At 34.0% G+C, this 26,313-nt stretch overlaps 3 protein-coding genes and 1 long non-coding RNA gene across 5 annotated transcripts in view; 2 read left to right on the top strand and 2 right to left on the bottom strand.

Annotated features, from left to right (window-relative positions):
* Positions 1–16,999, top strand: part of LOC126747702 (monocarboxylate transporter 12-like) — a 75,624-nt gene extending 58,625 nt beyond the window's left edge. Inside the window, exons 12-13 of one of the 2 annotated variants that reach the window (XM_050456501.1) lie at positions 2,522–2,660; positions 16,852–16,999. In XM_050456501.1, the coding sequence (XP_050312458.1) occupies positions 2,522–2,651 (130 nt within the window). In that variant the 3' untranslated portion in view covers positions 2,652–2,660; positions 16,852–16,999. Of the gene's footprint in view, positions 1–2,521; positions 2,661–16,851 lie in introns of those variants that run through there. The other variant, XR_007664332.1, reaches the window with a different exon arrangement.
* Positions 2,813–16,444, bottom strand: LOC126747705 (acetylcholine receptor subunit alpha-like). The gene is made up of 10 exons (XM_050456502.1): positions 16,131–16,444; positions 15,928–16,067; positions 15,817–15,861; positions 15,658–15,767; positions 15,423–15,603; positions 11,978–12,262; positions 11,783–11,919; positions 11,574–11,720; positions 5,591–5,924; positions 2,813–3,059 (listed from the first exon to the last, which is right to left on the bottom strand). Exons 1-10 carry the CDS (start codon positions 16,177–16,179, stop codon positions 2,862–2,864), a joined length of 1,626 nt encoding a protein of 541 aa, XP_050312459.1. The 5' UTR covers positions 16,180–16,444; the 3' UTR covers positions 2,813–2,861.
* Positions 16,869–17,683, top strand: LOC126747166 (cdc42 homolog). Its single transcript, XM_050455669.1, has 4 exons — positions 16,869–17,014; positions 17,069–17,183; positions 17,237–17,350; positions 17,636–17,683. The coding sequence occupies exons 1-4, from the start codon at positions 16,869–16,871 to the stop codon at positions 17,681–17,683; spliced, it is 423 nt and encodes a 140-aa protein (XP_050311626.1).
* A 7,661-nt stretch (positions 17,684–25,344) lies between these two features.
* LOC126747707 (uncharacterized) overlaps positions 25,345–26,313 on the bottom strand; it is a 31,603-nt gene continuing 30,634 nt past the window's right edge. Inside the window, exons 3-4 of the long non-coding RNA XR_007664335.1 lie at positions 25,482–25,589; positions 25,345–25,429 (exon numbers count right to left, since the gene is read on the bottom strand). This is a non-coding gene — a long non-coding RNA (uncharacterized LOC126747707). The remainder of the gene's footprint in view (positions 25,430–25,481; positions 25,590–26,313) is intronic.

The raw sequence follows: 26,313 nt of genomic DNA, 5'->3' as shown, positions 1-26,313 counted from the left end.
TCAAAGAAATCCATGCATTAGAACCTTTTTTATCCAGGTTTTTGGAAATCAGGTCCAAGGGAAAAGATGGTCTCAGGTAACTTGGGTCATAACTCCACTTCTGGTAGTCAGATTGAGTTGATTTTTGTTTTAAAATATTCTTTGAAGTGTTCTTAAGCTTTCAGTGAAAGAATTATGGAAATCCATGCATTACAACCTTTTTTATCCAGGTTTTTGGAAATCATGTCCAAGGGAAAAAATGTTCTCAGGTAACTTGGGTCATAACTCCACTTCTGGTAGTCAGATCAGGTTGGTTCTTGTTTTAAAAGATTTTTTGAAGTGTTCTTAAGCTTTCAGTAAAAGAATCATGGAAATTCATGCACTAGAACCTTTTTTATCCAGGTTTTTGGAAATCATATTCAAGGGAAAAGACAGTCTCAGGTAACTTGGGTCATAACTCCACTTCTGGTAGTCAGATCAGGTTGGTTCTTGTTTTAAAAGATTCTTTGAAGTGTTCTTAAGCTTTCAGTAAAAGAATCATGGAAATCCATGCATTAGAACCTTTTTTATCCAGGTTTTTGAAAATCATATTCAAGGGAAAAGACAGTCTCAGGTAACTTGGGTCATAACTCCACTTCTGGTAGTCAGATCGAGTTGATTCTTATTTTAAAAGATTCTTTGAAGTTTTTTTAAGCTTTCAGTAAAAGAATCATGGAAATCCATGCATTAGAACATTTTTTATCCAGTTTTTTGGAAATCATGTTCAAGGGAAAAGATAGTCTCAGGTAACTTGGGTCATAACTCCACTTCTGGTAGTCAGATTGAGTTGATTTTTGTTTTAAAATATTCTTTGAAGTGTTCTTAAGCTTTCAGTGAAAGAATCGTGGAAATCCATGCATTACAACCTTTTTTATCCAGTTTTTTGGAAATCATGTTCAAGGGAAAAGATGGTCTCAGGTAACTTGGGTCATAACTCCACTTCTGTTAGTCAGATCGAGTTGATTCTTGTTTCAAAAGATTCTTTGAAGTGTTCTTAAGCTTTCGTTGAAAGAATTATGGAAATCCATGCATTACAACCTTTTTTATCCAGGTTTTTGGAAATCATGTCCAAGGGAAAAGGTGGTCTCAGGTAACTTGGGTCATAACTCCACTTCTGTTAGTCAGATCGAGTTGATTTTTGTTTTAAAAGATTCTTTGAAGTGTTCTTAAGCTTTCGTTGAAAGAATTATGGAAATCCATGTATTACAACCTTTTTTATCCAGGTTTTTGGAAATCATGTCCAAGAGAAAAGATGGTCTCAGTTAACTTGGGTCATAACTCCACATCTACTGATCAGATCGGGTTGATTTTTGCTTTAAAAGATTCTTTGAAGTATTCTTAAGCTTTCAATGAAAGAATCATGGAAATCCATTTATCAGAACCTTTTTTATCCAGGTTTTTGGAAATCATGCCCAAGGGAAAAGATGGTCTTAGGTAACTTGGGTCATAACTCCACTTCTGGTAGTCAGATCAAGTTGATTTTTGCTTTAAAATATTCTTTGAAGTGTTCTTAAGCTTTCAGTAGAAGAATCATGGAAATCCATGCACTAGAACCTTTTTTATCCAGTTTTTTGGAAATCATGTCCAAGGGAAAAGATGGTCTCAGGTAACTTGGGTCATAACTCCACTTCTGGTAGTCAGATCGGGTTGATTTTTGTTTTAAAAGATTCTTTGAAGTGTTCTTAAGCTTTCGTTGAAAGAATCATGGAAATCCATGCATTAGAACCTTTTTTATCCAGGTTTATGGAAATCATGTCCAAGGGAAAAGATGGTCTTAGGTAACTTGGGTCATAACTCCACTTCTGGTAGTCAGATCGAGTTGATTCTTGTTTCAAAAGATTCTTTGAAGTGTTCTTAAGCTTTCAGTGAAAGAATCATGAAAATCCATGCACTAGAACCTTTTTTATCCAGGTTTGTGGAAATCATGTCCAACGGAAAAGATGGTCTCAGGTAACTTGGGTCATAACTCCACTTCTGGTAGTCAGATCGGGTTGATTCTTGTTTCAAAAGATTCTTTGAAGTGTTCTTAAGCTTTCAGTAAACGAATCATGGAAATCCATGCACTAGAACCTTTTTTATCCAGTTTTTTGGAAATCATGTCCAAGGGAAAAGATGGTCTCAGGTAACTTGGGTCATAACTCCACTTCTGGTAGTCAGATCGAGTTGATTCTTGTTTTAAAAGATTCTTTGAAGTGTTCTTAAGCTTTCAGTAAACGAATCATGGAAATCCATGCACTAGAACCTTTTTTATCCAGGTTTTTGGAAATCATGTCCAAGGGAAAAGACAGTCTCAGGCAACTTGGGTCATAACTTCACTTCAGTTGTTCAGATCGGCTTAATTTATGTCTCAAAACTTTCCTTGGAATGTCCTTTAACTTTTCCTGGAAAAATCCTGGAAATCCACGCCCTAGAACCCTTTTTACACAAACTTAAACACAAACGGTACGTTTCTGCATCAACTAGGATTAAGGGTTCCACATAACTGTTCCCCATGCGTTTCCAGGTGGTCCTTGGCCGGATTCGTGCACAGCAAAGAGTGCGAACAGCATCAGGAACTAAAAAACGGCCGTCGGAAATCCGGCGGCAGGTGGAACCCGAAGGGGATCAACGCGGTGGACGAGTCCTCGGTGTAAATTAATTAAGTAAGCCCCCCTTCCCTCCCTCTTATAAGACAAAAGACTGTTGTAGTAGCTTAAGACGTATAATAAATAAAATGTGTGTTGTTTTATATTGATTAATAAGGGAAAACGCCATTTTTTCACCCTTAAGTCCTTGAGGGTAGAAACGAAATACAGAAAAGAAAAACCGGTTTATTTACATTAAAAAATAATAATAATAATCGTCTACAAAGTGGTGGAAACGTAGGGTTTGACAGTGGCGGAGGCGATCTCGGAAATGCGCACGTCAATGGGTCGCCGGTCGTCGTACAGGGTGGGCGCCTGTAAAATTATGCCCGCGGTACCCACCAGTACCGCCAACGTAAAAATCCAGAGGAATAAACGGTCCAGCACCATCGCCACGTACTTCCAATCCTCCTTTACCTAATTAAAATAATTATGATTTTTCAAAAATTGCCGATAACTTCTTTATTTTGAGAGTTATGAGTAAATGTTATTCTACATGATTTGTAGTGTTTTTAATATGGAATGTAATGGTTAAAGAAAATTTTCAAATTTCCCAATAGTTTTTGAGAAAATTCGGGAAAACTGTTTAGAGGTTTTTCCCGATTTTCTGGAAAACTATTGAAGATAGAATTAATTTTTTTGTTGCATCTGATGCGCGTTGAAATTCCAAACAACTTTTATTAAAACAATTTTCTTATCCAGTCAATAGTTTTCCCGGAAAAAAATAAAAACCGAAATAATAACAATTTTCCCATGGGTACCCCTTTGGATTTTTTGAGACAGGGAAATTTGGGTATAACTTTTTTTCGGTGCATTTTCCAAAAAAATTTTATTAAGCTTTTTTGAAGCATTTTAGATGTTCTACCGATCTACCAAAAAAAAAATTTTTTTTTTCCCTGAAATTTTTTTTTCCAAAATTTTCTCCAAAAAATTGCCATTTTTTCAAAAATCGTCCATAACTTCTTTAATTTGAGATTTACGACTAAAAGTTATTCTACATTATTTGTAGCATTTTTAACAAGGAATCCAACGGTAAAAAAAAATTTTCAAATTTCCCAATAGTTTTCGAGAAAATTCGGGAAAACTGTCTAGAGGTTTTTCCCGATTTTCTGGAAAACTATTGAAGATAGAATTAATTTTTTTGTTGCATCTGATGCGCGTTGAAATTCCAAACAACTTTTATTAAAACAATTTTCTTATCCAGTCAATAGTTTTCCCGGAAAAAAATAAAAACCGAAATAATAACAATTTTCCCATGGGTACCCCTTTGGATTTTTTGAGATAGGGAAATTTGGCTGTAACTTTTTTTCGGTACATTTTTCAAAAAAGTTTTATTAAGCTTTTTTGAAGCATTTTAGATGTTTTATCGATCTACCAAAAAAAAATAATTTTTTTCCAAAAAAATTTTTTTTCCAAAATTTTCACCAAAAATTTGCCATTTTTTCAAAAATCGTCCATAACTTCTTTATTTTTAGATTTACGACTAAAAGTTATTTTACATTATTTGTAGCATTTTTAACAAGGAATCCAACGGTAAAAGAAAATTTTTAAATTTCCCAATAGTTTTCGAGAAAATTCGGAAAAACTGTTTAGCGGTTTTTCCCGATTTTCTGGAAAACTATTGAAGATAGAAATGATTTTTTTATTGCATCTGATGCGCATTGAAATTCCTAACAACTTTTATTAAAACAATTTTCTTCTTCAGTCAATAGTTTTCCCGGAAAAAAATTAAAACCAAAAAAATGGAAATTTTCCCATGGGTACCCCTTTGGATTTTTTGAAACAGGGAAATTTCGCTATAATTTTTTTTCGGTGCATTTTCCAAAAAAGTTTTATTAAGCTTTTTTGAAGCATTTTAGATGTTCTACCGATCTACCAAAAAAAATTTTTTTTTTTCCAAAAAATTTTTTTTTCCAAAATTTTCACCAAAAAATTGCCATTTTTCTTAAAATCATCTATAACTTTTTTAATTTGAGATTTACGATTAAAAGTTATTTTACATGATTTGTAGCATTTTTAACAAGGAATCCAACGGTAAAAGAAAATTTTCAAATTTCCCAATAGTTTTCGAGAAAATTCGGGAAAACTGCTTAGAGGTTTTTCCCGATTTTCTTGGAAACTACTAAAGATAGAAATGATTTTTTTCTTGCATCTGATGCGCGTTGAAATTCCAAACAACTTTTATTAAAACAATTTTCTTTTCCAGTCAATAGTTTTCCCGGAAAAAAATAAAAACCGAAATAATGACAATTTTCCCATTGGTACCCCTTTGGATTTTTTGAAACAGGGAAATTTCGCTATAACTTTTTTTCGGTGCATTTTCCAAAAAAGTTTTATTAAGCTTTTTTGAAGCATTTTAGATGTTCTACCGATCTACCAAAAAAAATTTTTTTTTTTCCAAAAATTTTTTTTTTTTTAAATTTTCACCAAAAAATTGCCATTTTTTCAAAAATCGTCCATAACTTCTTTAATTTGAGATTTACGACTAAAAGTTATTCTACATTATTTGTAGCATTTTTAGCAAGGAATCCAACGGTAAAAGAAAATTTTCAAATTTTCCAATAGTTTTCGAGAAAATTCGGAAAAACTACTTAGCGGTTTTTCCCGATTTTCTGGAAAGCTATTGAAGATAGAAATGATTTTTTTGTTGCATCTGATGCGCATTGAAATTCCGAACAATTTTTATTAAAACAATTTTCTTCTCCAGTCAATAGTTTTCCGGGAAAAAAATAAAAACCGAAATAATGGCAATTTTCCCATGGGTACCCCTTTGGATTTTTTGAGACAGGGAAATTTGGCTATAACTTTTTTTCGGTGCATTTTCTAAAAAAGTTTTATTAAGCTTTTTTGAAGCATTTTAGACGTTCTACCGATTCCAAAAAAAAAAATTTTTTTCAAAAAAAAATTTTTTTTCAAAAACTCGAAAAAACCGTTCACTACTAAAATACCTTGATGCTATCCTCCTCTCTCCTTATATGATCCGCAATAAATCTCACTCCGTCAATGGCCTTGTGCACCTCCGGGCACTGGTGCCAGGCGAGTTCTCCCGTCGGATCCAACGAGGCCTCGCACTCCTCCCCCAACGAGAACCGCAGTATGGGGGAGGTGGTACCGTGCACCCGACAGCTCAACAGACGCGCCGACTCCTGTTCCCGGCCGTTCCCCAATTTATCACAGATGCTCGTGGTCGAGAGCATTTCCGTTTGGTCCATTATCCCGGAATCGTACCGGAAGTGACGTAAGCCGTTGCAGGGTTTCGCGTGTAGAGGGTACGGGTTGTAACTGGAAAAGGTCATGGTTCCTTTAATTTTTCACCGATTTTAATGGAAGTTGATTTGTAAGGGAGGGATTTTGATTGCGAACAGAAAAGGTGTCTATGAAAATTTTCGTTTTTGGAGGATTTTCCGAGTTATAGGGAATTTAAGTTGATTTTCCTGGATAAAGTGAAATTTCCTCATAATTCCTTTAATTTCCCACCGATTTTCATGAAAATTTCTTTATAAGAAATGGATTTTAATTCTAAACAGAAAATGTGTCTATGAAAATTTTCATTTGATCAGTATTTTCCGAGTTATAAGGAAATTAAGTTGATTTTCCTGGATAAACTGAAATTTCCTCATAATTCCTTAAATTTCCCACCGATTTTCATGAAAATTTCTTTATAAGAAATGGATTTTAATTCTAAACAGAAAACGTGTCTATGAAAATGTTCATTTGCTCAGTATTTTCCGAGTTATGAGGAAATTAAGTAAATTTTCCTGGAAAAAGTGAAATTTCCTCATAGTTTCTTTAATTTCTCACCGATTTTCATGAAAGTTTCTTTATAAGAAATGGATTTTAATTCTAAACAGAAAACGTGTCTATGAAAATTTTCATTTGATCAGTATTTTCCGAGTTATGAGGGAATTAAGTAAATTTTCCTGGAAAAAGTGAAATTTTCCCATAGTTCGTTTAATTTCCCACCGATTTTCATGAAAATTTCTTTATAAGAAATGGATTTTAATTCTAAACAGAAAATGTGTCTATGAAAATTTTCATTTGATCAGTATTTTCCGAGTTATGAGGAAATTAAGTAAATTTTCCTGGAAAAAATGAAATTTCCCTATAACTCCTTTAATTTCCCACCGATTTTCATGAAAATTTCTTTATAAGAAATGGATTTTAATTGCAAACAAGAAACGTATCTATGAAAATTTTCATTTGATCAGTATTTTCCGAGTTATAAGGAAATTAAGTAAATTTTCCTGGAAAAAGTGAAATTTCCCCATAATTCCTTAAATTTCCCACCGATTTTCATGAAAATTTCTTTATAAGAAATGGATTTTAATTCTAAACAGAAAACGTATCTATGAAAATTTTCATTTGATCAGTATTTTCCGAGTTATGAGGAAATTAAGAAAATTTTCCTGGAAAAAGTGAAATTTCCTCATAATTCCTTTAATTTCCCACCGATTTTCATGAAAATTTCTTTATAAGAAGTGGATTTTAATTCTAAACAGAAAACGCATCTACGAAAATTTTCATTTGATCAGTATTTTCCGAGTTATGAGGAAATTAAGTAAATTACCTGAAAAAAGTGAAATTTTCCCATGAATCCTTTAATTTCCCACCGATTTTCATGAAAATTTCTTTATAAGAAATGGATTTTAATTCTAAACAGAAAATGTGTCTATGAAAATTTTCATTTGATCAGTATTTTCCGAGTTATGAGGAAATTAAGTCGATTTTCCTGGATAAAGTGAAATTTCCCTATAACTCCTTTAATTTCCCACCGATTTTCATGAAAATTTCTTTATAAAAAATGGATTTTAATTCTAAACAGAAAATGTGTCTATGAAAATTTTCATTTGCTCAGTATTTTCCGAGTTATGAGGAAATTAAGTCGATTTTCCTGGATAAAGTGAAATTTCCCTATAACTCCTTTAATTTCCCACCGATTTTCATGAAAATTTCTTTATAAGAAATGGATTTTAATTCTAAACATGAAACGTGTCTATGAAAATTTTCATTTGATCAGTATTTTCCGAGTTATGAGGAAATTAGGTAAATTTTCCTGGAAAAAGTGAAATTTACCCATAATTCCCTTAATTTCCCACCGATTTTCATGAAAATTTCTTTATTAGAAGTGGATTTTAATTCTAAACAGAAAACGTGTCTATGAAAATTTTCATTTGATCAGTATTTTCCGAGTTATGAGGAAATTAGGTAAATTTTCCTGGAAAAAGTGAAATTTACCCATAATTCCCTTAATTTCCCACCGATTTTCATGAAAATTTCTTTATTAGAAGTGGATTTTAATTCTAAACAGAAAACGTGTCTTTGAAAATTTTCATTTGATCAGTATTTTCCGAGTTATGAGGAAATTAAGTAAATTTTCCTGGAAAAAGTGAAATTTTTCCATAATTCCTTTAATTTCCCACCGATTTTCATGAAAATTTCTTTATAAGAAATGGATTTTATTTCTAAACATGAAACGTGTCTATGAAAATTTTCATTTGATCAGTATTTTCCGAGTTATGAGGAAATTAGGTAAATTTTCCTGGAAAAAGTGAAATTTACCCATAATTCCCTTAATTTCCCACCGATTTTCATGAAAATTTCTTTATTAGAAGTGGATTTTAATTCTAAACAGAAAACGTGTCTATGAAAATTTTCATTTGATCAGTATTTTCCGAGTTATAAGGAAATTAAGTAAATTTTCCTGGAAAAAGTGAAATTTCCCTATAACTCCTTTAATTTCCCACCGATTTTCATGAAAATTTCTTTATAAGAAATGGATTTTAATTCTAAACAGAAAACGTGTCTATGAAAATTTTCATTTGATCAGTATTTTCCGAGTTATAAGGAAATTAAGTCGATTTTCCTGGAAAAAGTGAAATTTCCCTATAATTCCTTTAATTTCCCACCGATTTTCATGAAAATTTCTTTATAAGAAATGGATTTTAATTCTAAACAGAAAACGTGTCTATGAAAATTTTCATTTGATCAGTATTTTCCGAGTTATGAGGAAATTAAGTAAATTTTCCTGAAAAAAATGAAATTTCCCTATAACTCCTTTAATTTCCCACCGATTTTCATGAAAATTTCTTTATAAGAAATGGATTTTAATTCTAAACAGAAAATGTATCTATGAAAATTTTCATTTGATCAGTATTTTCCGAGTTATGAGGAAATTAAGTAAATTTTTCTGGATAAAGTGCAATTTCCTCATAATTCCTTTAATTTCTCACCGATTTTCATGAAAATTTCTTTATAAGAAATGGATTTTAATTCTAAACAGAAAATGTGTTTATGAAAATTTTAATTTGATCAGTATTTTTCGAGTTATGAGGAAATTAAGGAAATTTTCCTGGAAAAAGTGAAATTTTCCTATAACTACTTTAATTTCCCACCGATTTTCATGAAAATTTCTTTATAAGAAATGGATGTTAATTCTAAACAGAAAACGTGTCTATGAAAATTTTCATTTGATCAGTATTTTCCGAGTTATGAGCAAATTAAGTAAATTTTCCTGGAAAAAGTTAAATTTTCCTATAACTTCTTTAATTTCCCACCGATTTTCATGAAAATTTCTTTATTAGAAATGGATTTTAATTCTAAACAGAAAATGTGTTTATGAAAATTTTAATTTGATCAGTATTTTTCGAGTTATGAGGAAATTAAGGAAATTTTCCTGGAAAAAGTGAAATTTTCCTATAACTACTTTAATTTCCCACCGATTTTCATGAAAATTTCTTTATAAGAAATGGATGTTAATTCTAAACAGAAAACGTGTCTATGAAAATTTTCATTTGATCAGTATTTTTTGAGTTATGAGGAAATTGAGTAAATTTTCCTGGAAAAAGTGAAATTTCCCCATAATTCCCTTAATTTCCCACCGATTTTCATGAAAATTTCTTTATAAGAAATGGATTTTAATTCTAAACAGAAAACGTCTCTATGAAAATTTTCATTTGATCAGTATTTTCCGAGTTATGAGGAAATTGAGTAAATTTTCCTGGAAAAAGTGAAATTTCCCCATAATTCCTTTAATTTCCCACCGATTTTCATGAAAATTTCTTTATAAGAAATGGATTTTAATTCTAAACAGAAAACGTGTCTATGAAAATTTTCATTTGATCAGTATTTTCCGAGTTATGAGGAAATTGAGTAAATTTTCCTGGAAAAAGTGAAATTTCCCCATAATTCCTTTAATTTCCCACCGATTTTCATGAAAATTTCTTTATAAGAAATGGATTTTAATTCTAAACAAAAAACGTTTTTATGAAAATATTAAATTGATCAGTATTTTCCCAGTTATGGGAAAAATAAGAAAATTTCCTGGAAAAAGTGAAATTTCCCCATAATTCCTTTAATTTCCCACCGATTTTCATGAAAATTTCTTTATAAGAAGTGGATTTTAATTCTAAACAGAAAACGTATCTATGAAAATTTTCATTTGATCAGTATTTTCCGAGTTATAAGGAAATTAAGTCGATTTTCCTGGAAAAAGTGAAATTTCCCTATAATTCCTTTAATTTCCCACCGATTTTCATGAAAATTTCTTTATAAGAAATGGATTTTAATTCTAAACAGAAAACGTGTCTATGAAAATTTTCATTTGATCAGTATTTTCCGAGTTATGAGGAAATTAAGTAAATTTTCCTGAAAAAAATGAAATTTCCCTATAACTCCTTTAATTTCCCACCGATTTTCATGAAAATTTCTTTATAAGAAATGGATTTTAATTCTAAACAGAAAATGTATCTATGAAAATTTTCATTTGATCAGTATTTTCCGAGTTATGAGGAAATTAAGTAAATTTTTCTGGATAAAGTGCAATTTCCTCATAATTCCTTTAATTTCTCACCGATTTTCATGAAAATTTCTTTATAAGAAATGGATTTTAATTCTAAACAGAAAAGGCGTCTACGAAAATTTTCATTTGATCAGTATTTTCCGAGTTATGAGGAAATTAAGTAAATTTTCCTGGATAAAGTGAAATTTTCTCATAATTCCTTTAATTTCCCACCGATTTTCATGAAAATTTCTTTAAAAGAAGTGGATTTTAATTCTAAACAAAAAACGTGTCTATGAAAATTTTCATTTGATCAGTATTTTCCGAGTTATGAGGAAATTAAGTAAATTACCTGGAAAAAGTGAAATTTTCCCATAAATCCTTTAATTTCCCACCGATTTTCATGAAAATTTCTTTATAAGAAATGGATTTTAATTCTAAACAGAAAACGTGTCTATGAAAATTTTCATTTGATCAGTATTTTCCGAGTTATGAGGAAATTAAGTCGATTTTCCTGGATAAAGTGAAATTTCCCTATAACTCCTTTAATTTGCCACCGATTTTCATGAAAATTTCTTTATAAGAAATGGATTTTAATTCTAAACAGAAAATGTGTCTATGAAAATTTTCATTTGATCAGTATTTTCCGAGTTATGAGGAAATTAAGTAAATTTTCCTGGAAAAAGTGAAATTTTCCTATAACTCCTTTAATTTCCCACCGATTTTCATGAAAATTTCTTTATAAGAAATGGATTTTAATTTTAAACAGAAAATGTATCTATGAAAATTTTCATTTGATTAGTATTTTCCGAGTTGTGAGGAAATTAAGTAAATTTTCCTGGAAAAAGTGGAATTTCCTCATAATTCCTTTAATTTCCCACCGATTTTCATGAAAATTTCTTTATAAGAAATGGATTTTAATTCTAAACAGAAAATGTGTCTATGAAAATTTTCATTTGATCAGTATTTTCCGAGTTATGAGGAAATTAAGTCGATTTTCCTGGATAAAGTGAAATTTCCCTATAACTCCTTTAATTTGCCACCGATTTTCATGAAAATTTCTTTATACGAAATGGATTTTAATTCTAAACAGAAAAGGCACACCCTCACCCTCTTGCTTACACACCCCTTACCCTGAGACTCTTAATACTTACCCCCGTCTATCCAACATATAATGGGGTCGTCTCATCACCAACAGCCTGGGTAAGATATGGATAAACACGCGTCTTACCCACGGGGACATCACGTGGGTCTGTGGACACCTGAAGTGCACGTTTAGCACGATAACGGTCACGCAAATGCTACGTAAAAAAAATAACGTTTTAAGTGCGAAAACTCCCTTAAAAAACACCCTTAAACTCACCTGAAAGTGTCCAGAATCATCGTGAACAAAACGAACTTACCCAACAGTGGTACCACCAGGGAAGTGGGAGGGATTATTTCAGCGAGTAGTAAGAAAAACACCGTCAAAGACAGTAAGATCGATATAGACAAACTTACCTAAAAGTAAGCCCTCGTTATACCTGACTACAGTAATAGTAAGGGTCTTAAAACTTACTTTTTCCCCACTGTCCGAGGGTAAGTAAAACACCAAAATGGTAAGAAAAGAGATGCCCATGCACGGTATGATAAGGTTCACCGTGTAAAATAACGTTTTCCTTCTCATGGTGATGTTGAAGGTTATGTCCAAGTAAGGTTCGTCGCAGCAGGTGTAGAACTTCTCGCTACGGATCGCTGGTACCTCCAAGATGTCCCACTCCACCGAGGTGTAGAACTCGGTCAAGTCGATGCCGATATCTACGGTTGTAGAGCCTTTGGACTCGTCTACGTGTCGTAGGTCCACCTGGAAACCACCGGGGAGTCTTAAGGGTTCTTTTCACTCTCGGGAAATCGGTTTTTATTGGAGTTTGGGGTGGTTTGTTGATCGTTGGGGGTAAAGAAAGGATTCAGGTCAATTGTCAGAAAATTTCATCAAAATCTATGGATTAGGGAATGATTTATAAGCAATTGAAAGTTGGTTATAAAGAAATGGCGAAGGCGCCTACCTCTAGTGAGTTTTGCCCACTTTAAATGCCTTTAGGGGTAAATTTTCAGTGTTTCGTTGACAGTGGATAACAATGAAAGAATCCAGCTACATTATTACCAATTTCCATGAAAATCCATTGAATAGCATAGGATTTACAGGCTGTCCAATTTGCTTGTGGAAAAATGGTGAAGGCACCGACCCTCAGTCAGTTTTTCCAGTTTAAATGACTTTAGGGTTAATTTTCGAATGCTTTGGTATTAGTGGCTAATAATGGAAGGATCCAGATTTCTTATCGCCAATTTTCATGGAAATCCATGAATTGATAACTTATTAATAAGCAGTTGAAAGTGGGTCATGCTTAAATGATGGAGCTGTTGACCTGAAGTTCGTTCTATACAATTTGAGGGACTTTAGGGTTAAATACTGGTTGGTTTGTTAATAGGGGGCGATACAAGAAGAATTCAGCTCCCTTAGCACCCATTTCCATAGAAATCCATGAATTGGTGATTAATTTATAAGCAGTTAAAAGTTGGGTATGATCAAATAGAAAGGGTCTTAACCCCAGTTAGTTTTATCCAGCTAAAATGCCCTTAGAGTTGTTTTTTGACTACTTTGGTAGTAGTGAGTAATAATGGAAGGATTCAGCATCATTATCGCCAATTTTCATTGAAATCCATGAATTGACAAATGATTTATAGGTTAACGAAGTTGGCTATTAAGAAATGGCGAAAGCGCCGACCTACACTTACTCTTACCCAGTTTATATGCCTTTAGGATTAAAATTTGATTGGTTTGTTGGTGGTGGGTAACAATGGAAAGATCCAGCTCCATTATCACCAATTTTCATGGAAATCCGTGAATTGGTGAATTATTTATAAGCGGTTAAAAGTTGGGTTATGATTAAATGGAGAACCAGTGGACCCCAAGTTACTTTGACACAATTTAACTGGCTTTGGGCTCAAATATTGACCAGTTTATTGATAGTGGGTGATAAAAAAAGGATGCAGATCCCTCTATAATGATTTCCATAAAAATCCATTAAATAGAATAAATTTTACGGGCTGTCAAATTTGACTGTCAAGAAATGGTGGAGGCGCTGACCCCTAGTTAGTTTTACCCACTTAAAACGACTTTAGAGTTAAATTTTTGCTGGTTTGTTGCTAGTGGGTAGTAATGGAAAGATTCAGCTCCCTTATCACCAAATTTCATGGAAATCCATGAATTGATAACTTATTTATAAGCAGTTGAAAGTGGGTCATGCTTAAATGATGGAGCTGTTGACCCCAAGTTAGTTCTAGACAATTTAAGGGACTTTAGGGTTAAATACTGGTTGGTTTGTTAATAGGGGACGATACAGGAAGGATTCAGCTCCCTTAACACCCATTTCCATAGAAATCCATGAATTGGTGATTAATTTATAGGCAGTTAAAAGTTGGTTATCCTTAAATGGTAAAGCAGTTAATTGCAAGTTAGTTTTACGCAATGGAGTTGACTTTTGGTTAAATGGTTAATAGTGAGTAATGGAAGAGGGATTCGACTCCATTATTACCAATTTCCATCAAAATCCATTAAATAGAATAAATCTTAAGGGCTGCTCAAACTGACTATGAAAAAATAGTGAAGGCGCTGACCCCCTGCTACTTTTACTCCGTTTAAATGCCTTTAGGATTAAAATTTGATTAGTTTGTTGATGAAGGGTAACAATGGAAGAATCCAGCTCCATTTTCAGCAATTTTCATTAAAATCCGTGAATTGGAGAGTTATTTATGAGCAGTTGAAAGTTGGCCATGATTCAATGGTGAAGCTGTTGACCCCCAGTTAGTTTTACCTTGAAAAAATATATTTAGAGTTAAATGTTGGCAAGTTTGTTAGTAGTGGGAGATAGTGGAAGGATTTTATTCCATTATCGCCAATTTTCATGGAAATCCATTGAATGGTGAATAATTTATAGACTGGGAAAGTTGGCTGTAAAAAAATGGCGAAAGCGCCGACCCTCGGTTACTTTTATCCAGTTTAAATGCCTTTATGATTAAAATTTGATTGGTGTCTTGGTAGTGGGTAATAATGGAAGGATCCAGCTCCATTATCAGCAATTTTCATTAAAATCCGTGAATTGGTTAATTATTTATAAGCAGTTGAAAGTTGACCATGATTCAATGATGAAGCTGTTGACCCCCAGTTAGTTTTACCTGGAAAAATGCTTTTAGAGTTAAATGTTGGTAAGTTTGTTAGTAGTGGGAGATAGTGGAAGGATTCTGCTCTATTATCAGCAATTTTCATGGAAATCCTATGAATGGTGAATTATTTATAGACTGGGAAAGTTGGCTGTGAAAAAATGGCGAAGGCGCCGACCCTCCGTTACTTTCACCTCGTTTAAATGCCTTTAAGATTAAAATTTGATTGGTTTGTTGGTGGTGGGTAACAATGGAAGGATCCAGCTCCATTATCAGCAATTTTCATTAAAATCCGTGAATTGGAGAGTTATTTATGAGCAGTTGAAAGTTGGCCATGATTCAATGGTGAAGCTGTTGACCCCCAGTTAGTTTTACCTTGAAAAAGTGTATTTAGAGTTAGATTTTGGCAAGTTTGTTGGTAGTGGGAGATAGTGGAAGGATTCTGCTCCATTATCAGCAATTTTCATGGAAATCCATTGAATGGTGAATAATTTATAGACTGGGAAAGTTGGCTTTAAAAAAATGGCGAAGGTGCCGACCCTCGGTTACTTTCACCTCGTTTAAATGCCTTTAGGATTAAAATTTGATTGGTTTGTTGGTAGTGGGTAACAATGGAAGGATCCAGCTCCCTTATCACCAATTTTCACGAAAATCCATGAATTATCAAATAACTTATAAACAATTGAAAACTAGCTGCAAATAAATGGCGAAGGCGCCTCGGCTTATGAAACAATCGAACAGATGTCTCTTACTTAACTCCCTTAAGGGGCCCTCTCGGACCCTTAAGACTCCCTCAGCCTCACCTGGAAACCGTCGTACGTCCACGATCCGAACTTCATCACGCACGTCTGCTCGTCAAACGGGAAATACTCGACGTCGATTTCGCACGAGGACTTATAAATCGCGGGAGGCTTCCACTCGACGCGTCCCGTAAAATTGAGGGTGGCCTTGGTGGCCAGGGTGACCTCGAAATTCCCGTCGGCACTAAAGCAGTTAATTAATTAATCCCTTAAGGGTCCCAGGACATTTTACACTCACTTGTTGTAGAGGACTATATCGGGTCTCCAAATGTTGTCCGAGGGCACATGGAGCATCTCCACGTTTCCGTAGTCTGTTGGGTTCCATTGCAGCTTATAGTCGTACCATGACTGGAACAATACGCTGTGATATCGCTTTAAGAGGTTCAAGGGGGCTTACCTGCTCCACCCACACGTTGGTGGTCATTATTTGGTTCTTCAGGTTCTAGGAAAAGAGTGGAGGGACTCTTAATGGGGCCCTTAAGGGTCATTTTATTATGTATGTACTTACAACATCGATGAGTTGAGAGAGTTTCAGTTTGATTTTAACCGAGAGGGCGTCGCTGACGTTCACCACCGGTCTGACCAGTTTGTTATAGTTGGACAGGAGGTCGTCGTAGAGACGTTTCGCGTCCGGATTTCCGCAGCTTCCTGTTAAAAAACAATTGTGTGTGTGTGTGCCTCACCCGTAAAGGTCGATACTTTACTACTTACCGACGGTCAGGGCGGATATGATCCATAAAATCCCCGGGCACAATAACATCCTGGATCAGTCCCTGGAAAAAAAAAACCGTTTTTCCGCACATTTTGACCTCGTTTACCTCATCGCATTGTCGCGTCTCACGTTTAACCGGAGCAGTCCTGCTCGACGACTGTCCCGATTTTCCTGCTCCGGGTGGTTTAGGGAGGGGGGGCGAGGGAGGATGCGCGGCGCCCCTTCACCCCACCCCTTTCCGGGAGTCGACGAACCTCCCGAGGAGATGAAAAACCGATTATTATAGCCTCGACGCTGCTATTTATTTATGTAATATAAATTCAATGTAGTAAACGTTATCTTATCGGTATGCCAGATAAACGTACCTACACAGATAAACACCACCTATTATTGGTGGTAATCTTTAGTCGCCGTCATTCAATTTTTGCGGTTCTGGTGCGTTTTTTTGGTGTGCTGGTGCTTCAGGTCAACTGTTTCATTTGAGCTTTTTCCTATTGACTTTTAAACGAGTGCAAAAATATTTGGAACCTCCTGAACAGGTTTGGTACCACTTTGCAAACCTCTACCACTAATATTTCCCCCGATATGACTCATCAAAGTTTATAAAACTCAAACCGCTCTAACTCAATAAGTTTTTAAGCTACAACAGTGTTAAATACATCAAATTGTTCCTCAAAGAACACCCCGTAATCGAGCGTAAACGTTGATTGGCATTTTCAGGTTAAAACATGTGAAAAATGCCCTCGAAAGTCAAAAAGTCCCCGGGAAGTTCCCCGGAGAAGATCATCAGGATCACGGTGGTGGGGGACGGGGATATCGGGAAAACTTGCCTCCTGATCGTCTACAAGGACAAGAAGTTCGACGATCGTTACATACCGACCATGTAAGTCCTCGTAAAAGTCCTCCTTATGCCCCCGCGCTAAAAAGTCCCTTTTAGTTTCGACGAGTACTCGATGACGATTCCTATAAACTACGAGCCCTACACCATCATTTTGTCGGATACGGCCGGTCAGGAGGAGTTCGACAAACTGAGAAGGATGGCCTACAAATATGTGAGAGAGAGAGATATGGACCTATATAGGAAAAATTTCGGTTTGTTTTTCAGGCAGACGCTTTTCTTTTATGTTACTCGATAGCGGAACGCAGCTCCTTCGAGAATATCGCGCTCACTTGGGCCCCCGAGTTGAAGAGGTGCCGGGGGTCAGCTAAAATCGTCCTGGTGGGTAAGTGGTTCCTTTTTTTTTCAATAAGGTGTTTGGTACCATCGGAAAGCTTTTGAAATTTTCTGCATTTTATGTGCTTATGTAAATTTTTGTAAAACTGGTCCTTTGGGAGATATACAAGGTTTTAGATAAGGTACACCAATTTTAATTAAAGTACTTTGAATTGCTTGTAGCTCGGTTATTGTTGAGTGTATTGGAAAATGTTTGGTACCGCTGGAAAGCCCATTAGATTTCCTTCATTTTATGTGCTTACGTAAATTTCTGTAAGTCTGTTCCTTTAGGAAATATACGAGGTGTTTTATAAAGTACACCATTTACAAGTAAAATAATTTCAACGTCCTGTAACTCGGTTATTATTTAGTGTATTGAAAAATATTTGGTATCACTGGAAAGCCCATTAAATTTACTTCATTTTATGTTCTTATGTAAATTCTTGTAAGTCTATTTGTTTAGGAGATATACAGGGTGTTTCATAAGACACAGTAATTAGAGGTACAGGAAATTCAAACCCCTGTATCTCAGCTATTATTGAGCCTCTGTAAAAATGTTTGGTACCACTGGAAAGTTCATTAAATTTGCTTCATTTACTTACTTCACATACATTTTTGTACGTTCACTCCTTAAGAAGATATACAGGGTGTTCTATAAGACACACTAATTAGGAATACAGTAAATTCAACCCCCTGTATCTCAGTTATTATTAGGCCTATGTAAAAATGTTTGGTACCACTGGAAAGTTTATTAAATTTGCTTCATTTACTTACTCTACATAAATTTTTGTACGTCCACTCCTTAAGGAGATATACAGGGTGTTCTATAAGACACACTAATTAGGAATAGAGTAAATTCAACCCCATGTATCTCAGTTATTATTAGACCTATTGAAAAATGTTTAGTACCACTGGAAAGCTCATTAAATTTGCTTCATTTACTTACTCCACATACATTTTTGTACGTTCACTCCTTAAGAAGATATACAGGGTGCTCTATAAGACACACTAATTAGGAATACAGTAAATTCAACCCCATGTATCTCAGTTATTATTAGGCCTATTGAAAAATGTTTAGTACCACTGGAAAGCTCATTAAATTTGCTTCATTTACTTACTCTACATACATTTTTGTACGTCCACTCCTTAAGAAGATATACAGGGTGTTCTATAAGACACACTAATTAGGAATACAGTAAATTCAACCCCATGTATCTCAGTTATTATTAGACCTATTGAAAAATGTTTAGTACCACTGGAAAGCTCATTAAATTTGCTTCATTTACTTACTCCACATACATTTTTGTACGTTCACTCCTTAAGAAGATATACAGGGTGCTCTATAAGACACACTAATTAGGAATACAGTAAATTCAACTCCATGTATCTCAGTTATTATTAGGCCTATTGAAAAATGTTTGGTACCACTGGAAAGCTCATTAAATTTGCTTCATTTACTTACTCTACATAAATTTTTGTACGTCCACTCCTTAAGAAGATATACAGGGTGTTCTATAAGACACACTAATTAGGAATACAGTAAATTCAACCCCATGTATCTCAGTTATTATTAGACCTATTGAAAAATGTTTAGTACCACTGGAAAGCTCATTAAATTTGCTTCATTTACTTACTCTACATAAATTTTTGTACGTCCACTTCTTAAGAAGATATACAGGGTGCTCTATAAGACACACTAATTAGGAATACAGTAAATTCAACCCCATGTATCTCAGTTATTATTAGGCCTATTTAAAAATGTTTGGTACCACTGAAAAGCTCATTGAATTTCCTTCATTCATTTACTCTGCATACATTTTTGTACGTCCATTCCTTAAGGAGATATACAGGGTGTTCTATAAGACACACTAATTAGGAATACAGTAAATTCAACCTCATGTATCTCAGTTATTATTAGGCCTATTGAAAAATGTTTGGTACCACTGAAAAGCTCATTGAATTTGCTTCATTTACTTACTCTACATAAATTTTTGTACGTCCACTCCTTAAGGAGATATACAGGGTGTTCTATAAGACACACTAATTAGGAATACAGTAAATTCAACCTCATGTATCTCAGTTATTATTAGGCCTATTGAAAAATGTTTGGTACCACTGAAAAGCTCATTGAATTTGCTTCATTTACTTACTCTACATAAATTTTTGTACGTCCACTCCTTAAGGAGATATACAGGGTGTTCTATAAGACACACTAATTAGGAATACAGTAAATTCAACCTCATGTATCTCAGTTATTATTAGGCCTATTGAAAAATATTTAGTACCACTGGAAAGCTCATTAAATTTCCTTCATTTACTTACTCTACATAAATTTTTGTACGTCCACTCCTTAAGGAGATATACAGGGTGTTCTATAAGACACAGTAATTAGAAGTACATCAAATTCAACCCCCTGTATCTCAGTTATTATTAGGCCTATTGAAAAATATTTAGTACCACTGGAAAGCTCATTAAATTTCCTTCATTTACTTACTCTACAAAAATTTTTGTACGTCCACTCCTTAAGGAGATATACAGGGTGTTCTATAAGACACAGTAATTAGAAGTACATCAAATTCAACCCCCTGTATCTCAGTTATTATTAGGCCTATTGAAAAATATTTAGTACCACTGGAAAGCTCATTAAATTTCCTTCATTTACTTACTCTACAAAAATTTTTGTACGTCCATTTCTTAAGAAGATATACAGGGTGTTCTATAAGACACACTAATTAGGAATACAGTAAATTCAACCCGATGTATCTCAGTTATTATTAGGCCTATTTAAAAATGTTTAGTACCACTGGAAAGTTGATTAAATTTGCTTCATTTACTTACTCTACATAAATTTTTGTAAGTCCACTCCTTAAGAAGATATACAGGGTGTTCTATAAGACACACTAATTAGGAATACAGTAAATTCAACCCCATGTATCTCAGTTATTATTAGGCCTATTGAAAAATGTTTAGTACCACTGGAAAGTTGATTAAATTTGCTTCATTTACTTACTCTACATAAATTTTTGTAAGTCCACTCCTTAAGAAGATATACAGGGTGACCTATAAGACACACTAATTAGGAATACAGTAAATTCAACCCCCTGTATCTCAGTTATTATTAGGCTTATTGAAAAATGTTTAGTACCACTGGAAAGCTCATTAAATTTGCTTCATTTACTTAGTCCACATAAATTTTTGTACGTCCATTCCTTAAGGAGATATACAGGGTGTTCTATAAGACACACTAATTAGGAATACAGTAAATTCAACCCCATGTATCTCAGTTATTATTAGGCCTATTTAAAAATGTTTGGTACCACTGAAAAGCTCATTGAATTTCCTTCATTCATTTACTCTGCATACATTTTTGTACGTCCATTCCTTAAGGAGATATACAGGGTGTTCTATAAGACACACTAATTAGGAATACAGTAAATTCAACCCCATGTATCTCAGTTATTATTAGGCCTATTTAAAAATGTTTGGTACCACTGAAAAGCTCATTGAATTTCCTTCATTCATTTACTCTGCATACATTTTTGTACGTCCATTCCTTAAGGAGATATACAGGGTGTTCTATAAGACACACTAATTAGGAATACAGTAAATTCAACCCCATGTATCTCAGTTATTATTAGGCCTATTTAAAAATGTTTGGTACCACTGAAAAGCTCATTGAATTTCCTTCATTCATTTACTCTGCATACATTTTTGTACGTCCATTCCTTAAGGAGATATACAGGGTGTTCTATAAGACACACTAATTAGGAATACAGTAAATTCAACCTCATGTATCTCAGTTATTATTAGGCCTATTGAAAAATGTTTGGTACCACTGAAAAGCTCATTGAATTTGCTTCATTTACTTACTTCACATACATTTTTGTACGTTCACTCCTTAAGAAGATATACAGGGTGTTCTATAAGACACACTAATTAGGAATACAGTAAATTCAACCCCCTGTATCTCAGTTATTATTAGGCCTATGTAAAAATGTTTGGTACCACTGGAAAGTTTATTAAATTTGCTTCATTTACTTACTCTACATAAATTTTTGTACGTCCACTCCTTAAGGAGATATACAGGGTGTTCTATAAGACACACTAATTAGGAATACAGTAAATTCAACCCCCTGTATCTCAGTTATTATTAGGCCTATGTAAAAATGTTTGGTACCACTGGAAAGTTTATTAAATTTCCTTCATTTACTTACTCTACAAAAATTTTTGTACGTCCACTCCTTAAGGAGATATACAGGGTGTTCTATAAGACACAGTAATTAGAAGTACATCAAATTCAACCCCCTGTATCTCAGTTATTATTAGGCCTATTGAAAAATATTTAGTACCACTGGAAAGCTCATTAAATTTCCTTCATTTACTTACTTTACATAAATTTTTGTACGTCCATTTCTTAAGAAGATATACAGGGTGTTCTATAAGACACACTAATTAGGAATACAGTAAATTCAACCCCATGTATCTCAGTTATTATTAGGCCTATTGAAAAATGTTTGGTACCACTGGAAAGCTCATTAAATTTGCTTCATTTACTTACTTTACATAAATTTTTGTAAGTCCACTCCTTAAGAAGATATACAGGGTGTTCTATAAGACACACTAATTAGGAATACAGTAAATTCAACCCCATGTATCTCAGTTATTATTAGGCCTATTGAAAAATGTTTAGTACCACTGGAAAGTTCATTAAATTTGCTTCATTTACTTACTCCACATAAATTTTTGTACGTCCATTCCTTAAGGAGATATACAGGGTGTTCTATAAGACACACTAATTAGGAATACAGTAAATTCAACCCCATGTATCTCAGTTATTATTAGGCCTATTTAAAAATGTTTGGTACCACTGAAAAGCTCATTGAATTTCCTTCATTCATTTACTCTGCATACATTTTTGTACGTCCATTCCTTAAGGAGATATACAGGGTGTTCTATAAGACACACTAATTAGGAATACAGTAAATTCAACCTCATGTATCTCAGTTATTATTAGGCCTATTGAAAAATGTTTGGTACCACTGAAAAGCTCATTGAATTTGCTTCATTTACTTACTCTACATAAATTTTTGTACGTCCACTCCTTAAGGAGATATACAGGGTGTTCTATAAGACACAGTAATTAGAAGTACATCAAATTCAACCCCCTGTATCTCAGTTATTATTAGGCCTATTGAAAAATATTTAGTACCACTGGAAAGCTCATTAAATTTCCTTCATTTACTTACTCTACATAAATTTTTGTAAGTCCACTCCTTAAGAAGATATACAGGGTGTTCTATAAGACACACTAATTAGGAATACAGTAAATTCAACCCCATGTATCTCAGTTATTATTAGGCCTATTGAAAAATGTTTAGTACCACTGGAAAGTTGATTAAATTTGCTTCATTTACTTACTCTACATAAATTTTTGTAAGTCCACTCCTTAAGAAGATATACAGGGTGACCTATAAGACACACTAATTAGGAATACAGTAAATTCAACCCCCTGTATCTCAGTTATTATTAGGCTTATTGAAAAATGTTTAGTACCACTGGAAAGCTCATTAAATTTGCTTCATTTACTTAGTCCACATAAATTTTTGTACGTCCATTCCTTAAGGAGATATACAGGGTGTTCTATAAGACACACTAATTAGGAATACAGTAAATTCAACCCCATGTATCTCAGTTATTATTAGGCCTATTGAAAAATGTTTAGTACCACTGGAAAGTTCATTAAATTTGCTTCATTTACTTACTCCACATAAATTTTTGTACGTCCATTCCTTAAGGAGATATACAGGGTGTTCTATAAGACACACTAATTAGGAATACAGTAAATTCAACCCCATGTATCTCAGTTATTATTAGGCCTATTTAAAAATGTTTGGTACCACTGAAAAGCTCATTGAATTTCCTTCATTCATTTACTCTGCATACATTTTTGTACGTCCATTCCTTAAGGAGATATACAGGGTGTTCTATAAGACACACTAATTAGGAATACAGTAAATTCAACCTCATGTATCTCAGTTATTATTAGGCCTATTGAAAAATGTTTGGTACCACTGAAAAGCTCATTGAATTTGCTTCATTTACTTACTCTACATAAATTTTTGTACGTCCACTCCTTAAGGAGATATACAGGGTGTTCTATAAGACACAGTAATTAGAAGTACATCAAATTCAACCCCCTGTATCTCAGTTATTATTAGGCCTATTGAAAAATATTTAGTACCACTGGAAAGCTCATTAAATTTCCTTCATTTACTTACTCTACATAAATTTTTGTAAGTCCACTCCTTAAGAAGATGTACAGGGTGTTCTATAAGACACACTAATTAGGAATACAGTAAATTCAACCCCATGTATCTCAGTTATTATTAGGCCTATTGAAAAATGTTTAGTACCACTGGAAAGTTGATTAAATTTGCTTTATTTACTTACTCTACATAAATTTTTGTAAGTCCACTCCTTAAGAAGATATACAGGGTGACCTATAAGACACACTAATTAGGAATACAGTAAATTCAACCCCCTGTATCTCAGTTATTATTAGGCTTATTGAAAAATGTTTAGTACCACTGGAAAGCTCATTAAATTTGCTTCATTTACTTACTCCACATAAATTTTTGTACGTCCATTCCTTAAGGAGATATACAGGGTGTTCTATAAGACACACTAATTAGGAATACAGTAAATTCAACCCCATGTATCTCAGTTATTATTAGGCCTATTGAAAAATGTTTAGTACCACTGGAAAGTTCATTAAATTTGCTTCATTTACTTACTCCACATAAATTTTTGTACGTCCATTCCTTAAGGAGATATACAGGGTGTTCTATAAGACACACTAATTAGGAATACAGTAAATTCAACCCCATGTATCTCAGTTATTATTAGGCCTATTGAAAAATGTTTAGTACCACTGGAAAGTTCATTAAATTTGCTTCATTTACTTACTCCACATAAATTTTTGTACGTCCACTCCTTAAGAAGATATACAGGGTGTTCTATAAGACACACTAATTAGGAATACAGTAAATTCAACCCCATGTATCTCAGTTATTATTAGGCCTATTTAAAAATGTTTAGTACCACTGGAAAGCTCATTAAATTTCCTTCATTTACTTACTCTACATAAATTTTTGTAAGTCCACTCCTTAAGAAGATATACAGGGTGTTCTATAAGAGACTTTAATTAGGAATACAGTAAATTCAACTCCATGTATCTCAGTTATTATTAGGCCTATTGAAAAATGTTTGGTACCACTGGAAAGCTCATTAAATTTCCTTCATTCATTTACTCCACATAAATTTTCCTAAGTCCATCCCTTAAGGAAATATACAGGGTGTTCACAGTAGCACTACACCCAACCGCAACACATCATAGGGCCTTAATCCTACCGCTGCTGCTCCCTCTCACATACCTTCACGTCACGTCACGTCATCATCGTCTATCTCCGTCCCCCTCATGTAAAGGGTACATATACGGGGTGTTCCATTGTAGCGACGAAAATCGACCTTCTGACCGAACGTAAGGTGACCACCGAGGAGGGCGAGACCCTCGCGCGTGAAATCGGGGCCTCGGGGTTCATCGAAACGTCGGCGAAGAACCAGTGGAACGTCAACGCCGCCTTCCAGATGGCCCTGATGGCGGTACTGGCGACGAGACACGAAAGAACCGCCCCCCGCACCAGAAGGAAGAACCATCAGTGCCATCTGTTATGATATTAATAATAATAATAATTGATGACGTAGTAGCGGTAGTTCGTTTGTTTATAATAAATTAAGGGTTTTATTACTGTTTTTTTTCTTTGTCGTTATTGTTGTTGTTGTGCTGTTTTTTAGGGGGTAGATGAGGGTGAAATCGAGGGTTTCATAGAGGGAGCAGCCGGTGCCCTTTTGAGGCTAAAGAATCTCGAATTTTTAGCATATTTTGGTGACAATTGAGCCATTTAAAGCCCCTTAGCCCCCCCCGTAAGGATACACCAATGTTTTTTGTTTATTCATTTATTTTATACAATTTACAGTTTAAAAAAAAACTTGATGTGCTCAATGATCGTCTCCTGGTTCTTCATCCTAAAAAATAAATAAATAAATAAATGAATAAATATTAGATTTATTGTCTCACTCTTTCTCTTCTGTTCGTCTCTCTATCTCTCTTTTACACTTCAGTTTCTTTGGTCCTCTGTCTTCTGCTAGTCCTCAATGGAGGCCATTTGGTAGCAGGAATTTGCACCTTGAAAAAAGAGTTTCATTGGTAAAAATTGAGTAAATTGCTCTTTTTGTTGTATGGAGTTTATTGATTGTGATATTTACAGCTGCAGGGGAGTTTTGTGATCATTTTGATGCAAGAATGAAGTGAATCAAATGAGTAGAAGGGAAGTTATTGCAGTTTGTACGAAGAGAGGTTAGTTTTGGGGGATTTTTACAAATTTATGGATTAAGGCAGTTCTGCTGGACCGATTTGGATCCTTTATGTCTTAAAAGTTGCAGAATGTTCTTCTTAAGCTTTCAAGACCAAAATCAAGCAAATTGGATAAATAGAACAGAAGTTATGGCAGTTTGTACCAGGAGATGGTTTTCTGATATGGTCTTTAACAAATTGATTGATAAAGTCAGTTGTAATTAACCGAATTTAATCATTTAACCTTTAAAAGTTGTAGAATATTCTTCTGAAGCTTTCGAGACCAAAATCAAGTAAATCTAGTGAATAGAACACAAGTTATGGCACTTTGTACCAAGAAAGAGTTCCCTCGGGAAGACTTTAACAAATTCCTGAATAGAGTCAGTTCTACTTGATCAATTTTGTTCATTGATATCTTAAAGGTTGCAGAATATTCTTCTAAAGCTTTTAAGACCAAAATCAAGCAAATCCGTTGACTACAAGGGAAGATATTTGTTTATTTAACTTGTGGGTCTCGGGAAGTTGAAGCTGCCCAGAAAAAGCTCAAAAACTACCT

This window comes from Anthonomus grandis, chromosome 19 (genome assembly GCF_022605725.1).
Source record: "Anthonomus grandis grandis chromosome 19, icAntGran1.3, whole genome shotgun sequence".
Classification (NCBI taxonomy): domain Eukaryota; kingdom Metazoa; phylum Arthropoda; class Insecta; order Coleoptera; family Curculionidae; genus Anthonomus; species Anthonomus grandis.
The sequence above is the reverse complement of the archived record's forward strand: the minus strand, read 5'-3'. Positions and strand labels throughout refer to the sequence as shown.